The 11,501-nt window shown below is 40.4% G+C and overlaps 1 protein-coding gene across 1 annotated transcript; it reads right to left on the bottom strand.

Moving 5' to 3' along the window:
* Positions 1–2,566: 2,566 nt before the first annotated feature.
* LOC140070671 (sulfotransferase 2B1-like) lies at positions 2,567–11,500 on the bottom strand. The gene is made up of 7 exons (XM_072117428.1): positions 11,318–11,500; positions 11,096–11,239; positions 7,269–7,477; positions 6,255–6,381; positions 4,842–4,936; positions 3,941–4,121; positions 2,567–3,460 (listed from the first exon to the last, which is right to left on the bottom strand). Exons 2-7 carry the CDS (start codon positions 11,232–11,234, stop codon positions 3,345–3,347), a joined length of 867 nt encoding a protein of 288 aa, XP_071973529.1. The 5' UTR covers positions 11,235–11,239; positions 11,318–11,500; the 3' UTR covers positions 2,567–3,344.
* Between the last annotated feature and the right edge of the window lies 1 nt (position 11,501).

Raw genomic sequence — 11,501 nt, 5'->3', positions numbered from 1 at the left:
TGTAATGTGCAGGACTGGGGCGCAGTGCCGTCATTATACTGTGTCACCTGCATCTGGCACTGTAGTCGGCTGTTTGGAGCAGGAGGCGCTGTCTAATAACATCACTGGGTCTCCTGCTCTCTGTAGTGGAAAACGGATCTCAAAGCCCTGTGCTTCACTACAGTACTTACTTCTATCTGTGTACGAAGGACACAGATAGATGTGAAAGATTGTGAGAACAGCCCGGAAAGCAGGCCAAGAGTCCTGCTGAATAGAGGACATATGGGGTTTCGGCCAAAAGATCCAGTGCTACAGATCTTTTGACCTAGCAATGCCCCTGGGGCAAGGGCAGTATGATGGTCCAGACAGGAATATTAACTTTGAAGTTAGATTTGTAATGTCAGAGAGGTGCCGAGTTTAACACTGAAGCAAAGTTCTCTGTGCCTCTGAACACCTCCTCCCATGTGATGGACATCATTCACTGGACTTCAGGAGATTCATCAATCATGTCCCTGGACACAGGACCATCATTTACAGTGAAGAGGACATTTAAAGGTAAGGAAAGCATGATTTCAGTGTTAAACTCTCTGCCTCCTTGACTTCATAAAATCAAGTTACTTCTCACTTTAAAGTTCATTTTCTGGATGAGGCTCACCAGACCACGAAACAAACATAATCTAGAAGCTGCTCAGCTGCTTAAAAACAAACTCGTAGTGGTTTATTTGGCCAATTTCTGATGACAGATTCCCTGACAGACACACTCTCTAATTCAATGTTATTAACAAAAATATAGCATTTCACAGATAAAAGTCCATCCTGTCTCTATCAGTTGTGGTGTACACAATTTTGGTTGCCCCTAAACCCCACCCTGGTTCTTCTTTAGGGTCGGCAGACATATTGTTCTTCTGTCTGATGCTTTCCTTAGCAGTTTTCTGCCTCTAGCCCCCAACCTTGCATTCCAGGAGATACAAGCAGATAAGATCCTTAGATCACGGGAGAGGGAGGGAGGTATATAGCAGTACTGTGTGTATTATAGGCGAGTTATGTAATATGCAGAGCTGAGAGTGTGTAATATGCATCTCATGGATCTCATCATCTCATCTCTCTTTCTATGTGTCAGATACTAGTACAATGTTCAAAAGGTAAATGACAGTGTATATAAACCTGTACCCTGATAATCTAACCACATTATCAGCTCACAGAACTAGATGTATCATAATGTGTCTGTTTACAGAGTCCCCACCTGGAATCTTACACTGACCATCACTGCATATAAACAGCAATAACAACGAGTAAAATTGTAAAGGAAGGGGTTAAAAATTATCTTTACTGTGTAAACATCACTAGGGGATTGAAGTTTGAGAATTTTCTTTCATTGGCAAACCCCTTTAAGGAGTTGAATGCGTCTCCAAATTCCACAGATATTAACCTGATCCAGCACCTGCTGTTATAATTTTTGTGCCAGATGTTCCAGGACCACTTCAAAGTTTTTTGAAAGCATAAAGTATGCAGGAAATTGCTGCATAGTTTTCATTTTTTTGTACCTTCGTTCAATAAAATCCACTGAGATATCTAATAGTGTGTCCTTTTACTCCAAGGCATCACAACTGAACATCCAACATTCCCAGATCTTCTACTTATGTTATATAAGGCAATATGGTCATGATAAAGATAAGTTGGTTATGCAACAGCTGCTACAAGACAAGTGTGTGGTAGGTTACATTCATAACAATGACAGCCAGCTGGTACTTTGAAAATGTGTTACTTGAGAAATTCTTAAAGAAAAGCCACCACTACCTGACTCGGCTGACCATTCTCCATTCTTCTTTTTGCTAAGCAGAGGTGCAGGCTTTTTCTTGCTTTCTTGGTTTAGATGATATCATGTTCAGCATGATATGAGACCTTTGTTAAAGGGAACCTACCACCACAAATCTACCTATAAAGGTAGATTGGGTGGTAGGTGGATCAATGGGAAGTGAGGATAACCCTTTTAAGGGCTAATCCTCACGTCCCCACACTTTTTTGATAACTTTTATTATCCCTATATTCAAATTTACTTATGCGGCTACTGGGGCGTGGAGTAGCCGCATCTGAGGTTACACGAGGAGGCTACTCCACGCCCCGGTAGCCACTTTACCCCTCCTACCCACCCATCTTCGGCGCGCAGCTCCGCCTGCGCGCTCACTGCTCCGAAACAGGCGCGGGCCTGCTCTTCTGCGCATGCGCAGACGGCAGGATCGCCGGACGAGGGCGCGCAGCTACGCGGAGCTGCGCTCCGAAGATGGGTGGGTAGGAGGGGTAAAGTGGCTACCGGGGCGTGGAGTAGCCGTAAATTTGAATATAGGGATAATAAAAGTTATCAAAAAAGTGTGGGGACGTGAGGATTAGCCCTTAAAAGGGTTATCCTCACTTCCCATTGATCCACCTACCACCCAATCTACCTTTATACTTAGATTTGTGGTGGTAGGTGCCCTTTAAAAGTAAAACCAGTGGAAGGGACTAGGCCAGAGATGTCAACTGTTGCATGACAACATGGCCAAGTCATCATCTTTATAAAGAAGGGGTTTACCGACTCTACACAAATTAATTCACTTAAGTAGAAAACATTTTTTATTTTGGAAGGATAAAAATATAAGATTTAAAAAGTCAATATAGTCATTGGAAGGAGCGAATAAAGAGAAAAATTTTAAATGAAAGAGTAATCTATGATTTTATCTTTATCAGCCAAAAAGTTACCAAAATATACCATCTAGTGATGGGAGTGCAGTAGCCTTTGTGCAAATAAAACCATTGATGCATTAGACAAATTATTTTGAAGTCACTCTGCAAAAAACAGTGGTCCATATTTATCAATAACAGTGCTTAGTGCACTATGGGCACTTTGCAGGTTGCGTCAGATTCAGGAATTGTCCAACAGAAAACTAGCAGAGGGGCTTTACTAAATGTGAGCTTGTGACTTTCAAAAGTTCTTACTCAGGGATTGCAACCTCTGGTTACATGATCCACAATTTCAACCTGAAAAGGGGTTCAGCATAAAAAGAGTATTGGGTTTGACCAGTTTATGTTTAAAGCGGACCTTTCACTGCATCCAACAATTGCAACTCTTTGCATCCTTTAACAGATGTTGCTCCACATATGTCTGCTGTATACTGGAGCAGAAAATTTGGCACCTCCCACCTGACACTAGATATCCTAGTTACCATATTGGAGCCAAAATTAGCTTCACTGATGGCTTGGGAATATTAGAGGTAAAAACAAATGGTAGAAAAGCACCTACTAAATGCAAAAAAAGGAAGTTTGTGGAGAGGTTGGAAGGTCCACTTCCAGTCACATGTTTCAATAAAAGAGTCCTTGGTTTCTATTTTTCAGTCTATATTCCACACCATTTCCAGATCACAATTTGACATTTTCTCTTTATAAAGCTTATCAAAGACTTCATTCTGCTCATCTGTGAGGTGGTTTTTCCAATCTCCAACTACCCCTATAATATAAACACAGAAAAGTGAGCAAAGTTCAACAAAATATTTGACAAAAATGGCAACCCCTCCAGCTACTATGGGACCTACAGTGAAGAACTGCTCAACCACAGTCAGTCACAACCTCTTTCCCACAGAAGGACAAGCAACCAATAGCATAGATGCGAACTACCCAGAAATTTCAGACATTGGGTTTGGCTTGCAGGAAATCCATCCAAACGTGTATAGTGCAATCTGGTTTGGGATGGTTCAGGACAGGATTTAAACTAATATATACTTTAAAAATGTTTAGTAATCATGCAATTGTAACTTGATCTTGCTGTAATTTCTAGGAAAGGGACAATGATCTCTGTTCTAGAAGTTGTTAGCTGTTACATGCATCTATATATAGCTTAAGGCCTATATTTTATACTGCTATATCTAGTTGTGTTGCAATCCCCTGCAGCATGTCTACTTAAGTGGGAAAGCCCACTTGTTATACCTACCTTTCCTCATGAACTTGCTCTGCTCATGATCCAGAATCTCCTTGGGTACAAGTGTGTAGTTCACCATTATATTCTTACTCATGATGTCAAATTTGCAATTCTGTTCTATTTTATTTACTTCCTCAGAATACATGGGACAACCAAGGAATCCACACAGCTTCTTTATGGATCTTCTTAAGTCCTATCAAGATATGTGGCAATAAAAAGCCATTAAAGTTTTTCCAAACAGAGATTGGATCCCACAACAACAACCTTGTGTGATAAAGATTTAGGAACAGTGAACAATTAAGCCTCATGCACACAAAATGTTTTTGGACGTTTTGTTTCAGCAGCAAACACAGGTCCCCATTTATTTCTATGGGCTCATATACAGTATTTTTCGGACTGTAAGACGCACGATTATAAGGCGCACCATCAATAAATCACAGGCATATAGAGTAGCAACCTGTAAGAAAATGTTATGATCTTCATTACTCCCATTTGTCACATTTCTGATACAAAGTATCCGGAGATAAGCTAATTTAGTAGGAAAAAATTAAGCAGTAGCCAATCTGCAAATATCTCTTTCTGTATGCACCATCAATAAATGCCTGCTAAAATGTCTAGGTTCATATATAAGGCGCACTGGATTATAAGGCGCACCTGATTATAAGGATGAATGACCAGCAGATGGCAGACCTGTGCACAGTTCAAGGCAGCTGTTGTCTGTAAGTATGGTTCATATATATGGCGGATTGGAATATAAGGCGCACCTTTGATTTCTGAGAAAATCAAAGGATTTTTTTGTGCGCCTTATAGTCCGAAAAATACGGTACACAGCCGTGATTCAAACATTCAGGTGCTCACATTTTTTTTTTGTAGCCCACCCCCTGTGCTTTGCTGAATTGGAGAAAATACCTACCTTACACATATCTTCATATCTTATATAAAATATGTCCAGGTTATTTTTTTGACTGTACCAGCCTTTTACGTGGTCAAACCATGAACCATAATACACTGAAAGATACAAAAGACATATTTGAACCCAATAAACAGTGGTAAGGATCACCAGCAGAGAAACACTTTCAATCCCATAATTTTTTCAACCTCTATAGAGGTTTCTCCTTTACCATGAGACTGAGAAAATAGTCACATGTTTCTGTTTAATTTTATAATAAATTGAAATTGCATTTCTGTATTTTTTGACAATAAAAGGTTTTTCTCAAAATACACAGGAAGTTCCACCATGTATTTTTAGTAAAATCACTTTGTCACCTAAGCTTCACAACCATAGGTTGCATTAACACTTGTCCCGACAATTTTACACTTTTAAAAAGTGTCATGGGTGTGAGCTACATCCACTACATGCTATTCACTGCTGCAGCTCGTGACCCCAATTCATTATAGGCGGCTGATGCACCAAGGTCGCTATAGTGAAGAACCTGTCCGTCCCCATGGCCTTGCATACTCTTTCACACATTGACAGCTCAATCCTGTATTGCAACAGGGGCCCAGTAAAAGGAGTTCCCAGTCATAACGCTGTGCACAATGCTGGGGATCTATTGACGTTAGTGATCGGGTCACCCAGAAGGTGCCATGTGTATCCTTTCTGCATGTGCAGATCACTGGTAACAGTGTGCAAATGGGCTGTAAACATTAGATCACTGTTACAGGTAATGTATATATAAAAAGAGCAGAGAGCACAATGTGTTTTCTGATAACTGGTGCCACAGTAAAATAAATAACGTACATACTAGAGCAGTGGTCCTCAACCTTTTTGTATTCGGGGACCGAATGCACCGGTTTGTAAACACAGCGCTAGCAGCATTTGTGACCGCACCCTAAACCAAAATTGAGACAGCACCTTAAAAAACCTGATTCCTTCATTTTTTAAACTAAAAAACACTAGTATTTTTCTGTGCCAAACTTATCAATGTGATGATAAATTCTAATGCAGTAAAAGACTGTCAGTTTCTATTTTAAACCTAGTTTCATTTGGTCTAAATTGTGGAACACAATTTTTGGTGCACGGACGAATGCCTAATGGTCACGCCCTTTTAAGCAATGCCATACCCATATCCCAAAAGGTTACATCCCCTTAGTCGTAAAGTTACAAAAAAGGTTTGGTAAGCCTTGATAAAATGTGGTGCTAGACATTTTAGTTTTGTGGTGCAAATGCGCCAGAATTCTGGCACAAGTACGTTAATACATTCCCCCTTTTTATCCAAGAGTCTCGAAAAGCAAACCAGAATTGGTCAACAATGGTACTGAATGACAAAGCCATGTATAACGATAAAGGTTACATTCCCAACCCCTCTTAGCTGTGAAAGCTGACCTTGGCCTTCCAGGAAAAGTTTTAGGAATTCAGGAAATGATGTGACATCTGGCAGGAATTTGGCCATTTTATGGAAATAATAAAAGGACACAGCCACATCTTTAGGGTTCCTCATTATGTAGATGACCTGAATAGAGATAAATCCGTTATGTTAATCAGATTCCTTCACAAACATATGGACACAAGTGGACTACCAAGTCATAAAAAAGGAGTTATTTCTTGTAGAATCATTCACCTTAAAACATTATTTAAACAGGTTACAAAAAACCAACCAAAGTGGAGCTTCACTCTTACAGAGTTCAGTCTATGAACGGAAATAATAGCATCACAGATACTGCTCTGCTACATATAGGGGGAAGCAGGAACTCACCAGTATCACCATGGTGCTTAGTCCCATTCCCACAAGTGGGTTTGATTCATAAAGCAGGACACTGCGTGGTCCGTAAACCTCACAGTAAGTATGAAGCAGCCCAAACATACATTGGAACATGCATAAGTTAGAGGAAATCTACTATAAAAATCATGCATGGTAAACCAGGGGCACTTACTGTCTGTCCGATTGATCCTACCACATACTGCCAAACTAGAGTATGGCAGTATTTGGGGACTTTACTGATCATGTATAACAATGTGCCACAAGCACATTTTAATGCATGATCAATACTATCGAGTATTTGGAAGACCCAAGGCTGTCATAGCAACAGATAGTCACTCCCTGATGAGGTCATGGGGAGTGCCGATCTAAACCAAGATGGCAGTGCCCTCACTAAGCCAGGATGGCTAGCACCAATCACAGGTGTTAAAAGTTGAATTTAGAAGGAAGAAAGGAGGCCATAACAAATATAAGAAGATTATCACATTGATGGTGCCTGGATCTATGAGCAAGTGTCCTTGGTTTATCATGCTAGATACAGAAATGCATAGGGAGAATCCAAATTAATAAGAGTTGCTTATTTCTTAAATTTCCTGAAATACAAGATGATAATGGAGACATCTAATTCTAAATCAACTTACCTTAGCTTTAGATTTTTGCAGGGCTGGAGCTAGAATATCGCTAGGAAGGTGAGAAGTGATAAATCGGGGGCCTTCTTCATCCTTTATGTTATCCTTAAAGTATATGTGCTCCAACCATGGAGCTCGCACCCAGTTAGGTACAGAAGTAGCTATAGTTGGATCCCCCTTGCTGTAAATAAGAGTCAAGATCTCTTGCATCCAAGTGGTTCCTACAAAAAGGTAAAACATCATATATCATACATGGTCAGATTTCCAATAAATGGGAAATATAGTGAGCTTATCTATAGCTTTTAGTATTCTGCATAGACATAACATTAAGACAGTTTGGAACTCTAACATACAGCAGCCACCAATAGGATCTATGGATCTCCTGCATACCGTTTATCTTTTGTGTAATAGTATGGCAAATAAAATCTGACTGAATTATTTTAGTACAAGTATCATGTGTATACAGGGATTATAAAAGAAAGTAATATCCAAATAGCCAGCAATACAGCAAAGAATGTTGGCCCTGAAATGATATTAAAGATGGAAATTCCCTTTAAAATGTGTTGTCCAGGTATATAAATGTTTAAATAATAAAAACAGTATATATTCACCTCCCTCCCAGTTGCCGTTCAGTCAACGTCACTGTTTGTTTGTCGTGGTAGCCCCAACCAGCAGCTGCTACTGCCCAAAACTAATGCTTGAACAGGCATGTGGCTGGGATGGCACTGCCAGCCTCTGGTTTCAGAGACTCAGCAGTGATGTCCAGCACCACAGCTGAACAGGAGCATGGAGAGAGGTCATGTTCTTTATTCATTTTAAAGCCCCCACCCCCAGAGATATATATATATATATTAAAAAAAAGTATATACCTGGACAACCCGTTAAGCTTTTTATATTACATTTATGCAAGATGAAAAGATGAACGTGTGAGTGTCCAATTGTCTTTCCAGGCACGGCTTTTCTACTACATTTGTGTGCTTAGTATTCTGAGGCCCATCTTGGTTTACATTTCTCTCATTCCTTCAGAGGGGGAAGGGGGGAGGTTACAGCACAAAGGAAACCAGTAACTTTTTGCAAAAGCCATAGACTGGAGAAATTAATCACATGAGACCGTGTATAATACTCACCATTTGTATATTATTGTTCATCCAGGGAACATATACGGTAGTTAATAATAATTCCTTTATTTATAAGCGCACACATTATGCAGCGCTGCACAGAGCTTGTCAAATCAGTGCCGTTCCCATGGGGCTCACAATTTAATCAACCTACCAGCATGTTTTGGGTGTGGGAGGAAACCTGAGGACCCGGAGGAAACCCACGCAAACACAGAGAGAACACACAAATTCTTTGCAGGTGCAACCTGCCAACATATTTTTGTCATCTTTCACCATTCCACTGAAACTATTTAGTAACATCCTCTGGAAACTCAACTGCATCCCTGTCCTCCGGAAAGAAACAGAAAATCTCATCCGCACCCTAGGAAAAAAACATTATACAACTGTCCCCTCAACTGGATCTTCCATTTCTGGCACTTTATTTCTTCCCTAAACCTCAAAGGACTGTAGTGTGCTACATTTTACCAATCTCCGCACTGCCTGCAAATCTGAAATGATTGAAGGGGTTAGCTCCACATATGCCTTTGAAAAAGCTCTTGCCCATCTCTCTTGTTTTAACCCCTTCAGGACACAACCATTTTGTAGCTTAAGGTGCAGCTCCATTTCTGTATTCTGATTTGTATAATTTTATATGACCCTTACATGTTGTACTTCATTTTTATTCTATAAATAAACACCACTTATCAGCCAAAATTTACCACTAAAATTAATTTTGAAAATTATCTTGTTTTTAAACACCTAAATTATTTGTTGTATAACATTTCCCATAATTCCCATGCTTTCATACATTTTCATAATTTTTAAACGTCTGGATAATTTGATGTCAAATCGAATATTGGTTTGGGGATAATTACTGGGGGCTATTTTGGGGATAATGACGGTTTTTAATGAAATTTTAAAAATATAACATGAAAAAAAAAAAATTATATCAACAAATTTTCAAATCCGCACCCCTCAAAAAAAAAAAAACAAAAAAAAAAAAAAAACAGACACAGCTTTTAGGAAGACTGTTAACCCCTTGAGAACGTCATAGTGATTAAATCAAAATGGAGGTGAAATTTAGAACGGTAAAATTTTGTCGGTTATACGTTCAATTAGCCTTAAAATTTACACATTTCCAAATGATAAAAAGAGAAAACCCATCTTAAAATTTGAGTACAGAGACCCCCACATGTGGACGTTACTTGTTTTCTGGGCGCACATCGAGATTTAGAAGGGAAGGAGCACCCTGCACCTGCCAGGATTTTAGTTTCCTCATTGGGGCTTTCCTCAGAGGCTTTTGTAGGCTATAAAATTTTAGCTTTTTCGTTATTGGGGCCATGTGACAGCATTTTTTTCCAGGGACAAGATGATTTTTACAGTGTTACCATTTTGGGGTTGGTATCTCCTATTGTTGAAAATTTATGAACTTTTTTTTTGAGGGCAGGAGTAGAAAAGCATCAATTCTGTACTGGATTTTTTTACTTTTTTGGTGTTCACCGTATAGCCCAATAATCATGTTATCTTTATTCGATGGGTCAATACGATTACGCGGATACCATACATATTTTTCTTACGTTTTACTAAATTTCCAAATAAAATCCTAATGTGGGTGGAAAAAAAATCTATCATTTTTGCTTTTTTAGTGAACTCTAGTGACATTGTAAGTTAATGTGCCCCATTGCCTTAAAACTTGAATGTCAGAAGGTCCCAAAATAACAGTTCTAACCAATCACATTTTCCGTTTTGTGTTCTGAAATGAAACGGCTTCCTTTCTTATATGTGTAACAATATTCGAGTATAAGCCGACCTGAGTAGAAGCCGAGACCCCTAAATTTACCACCAAAAACTGGGAAAACCTATTGACTCAAGTACAAGCTGAGGTTGGCAAATGCATTGGTCACAGTCTCCAGTATATAGCCAGCCAGCCCAGCACATAAAAAATAAACCCTCCGACGCCCCAATGTTCCACGCGGCTCCCGATCCTCGGCGCGGCTCCTCTTCTATCTTCTCTATGCTGTAGTAGCGGCAGAGATGCGTACACGCGATCTGCTGGCCAGCGCACACTATGACGCATCACAGTGTGCGCCAGCCGGCAGATCGCATGGACGCGTCTCTGTTGCCTACTACAGCATAGAGAAGATAGAAGAGGAGCCGCCGGGAGCAAATCGGAAATATTCGGGTAACACGTCGGGAAAACGCAAATCGGGCCCTTAGTAAATGACCCCCAATATATTTCAGTTATTCAATCATACCATATACACAGCATAAATGCTTTTGCAGGATCAAGTGTTATTAGGTTATGGTTCCCCAGGGAGGGTTCACAATAACAATGGTCCTATACTCACACCTCTCCAGCCCATTGAAATGACATCAGCACTGAGCCTCCATATAAAAACAGGTCAAACTTCATTGTTGAAAGATTGTCAGCAACTCATCACTGACATATACAAATACAGTACTGTACATGGAGATTCCATGGTGCAGACACTTAGCATCTGATTGATGGCACTTTTCACTGCACATCAAAATGCAGAGGTAAAACGAAATTGAGGGTAAAACTAAGTTTATGTAACTGATACAATGAGACCCCTAAATAGTAGGGGGGTCCTGAGACAACATTACACCATGCCCCTTGCCTGTAGTAAGGAAAGGTTTGAGTGGATCCTTGTGACCCATGTGCAGGGCTTCTCCTGTCCATGAAGCTCTCATTGCTTCTTCTATATGCAGAGCCTCTCTTACCTGACTTGGGGTATGTGACAATCACCACATCTTCCTCCCTGAAGGGGAATTCCTGAGCATACTGCAGGGACTGTGGGGTGTGGAGGTGCCCCGGTAGTTGCATCCCAGCAAATTCTTCAGTCACGTTCATCCTGTCCATAGTGACTAGAAGAGGAAGAGCAGGGTTTATGTAGGAAATGTGCACACACCTTCCTGCCACAGCTTCTTTTGGTAACTTCCTACCTCTGAGTCTTTGCCCCGTCCTGTAAGAAATGTTTGTGTAACTTCCCTGTCTGCTGCTGTCATGAGGTAATGGCTCCTGTGTGTGCCTGCTGCTTGTATAGGGTCCTGCTGTATGGCTGACTATATCCTGCCCCGGCTGCTTCCATACTGCTCTTACACTGCCTCTCCGTGACGTCAGCAGCCA

Source organism: Engystomops pustulosus, chromosome 7 (genome assembly GCF_040894005.1).
Source record: "Engystomops pustulosus chromosome 7, aEngPut4.maternal, whole genome shotgun sequence".
In the NCBI taxonomy this organism is placed as follows: domain Eukaryota; kingdom Metazoa; phylum Chordata; class Amphibia; order Anura; family Leptodactylidae; genus Engystomops; species Engystomops pustulosus.
This window is presented reverse-complemented; position numbering and strand designations above follow the sequence as displayed.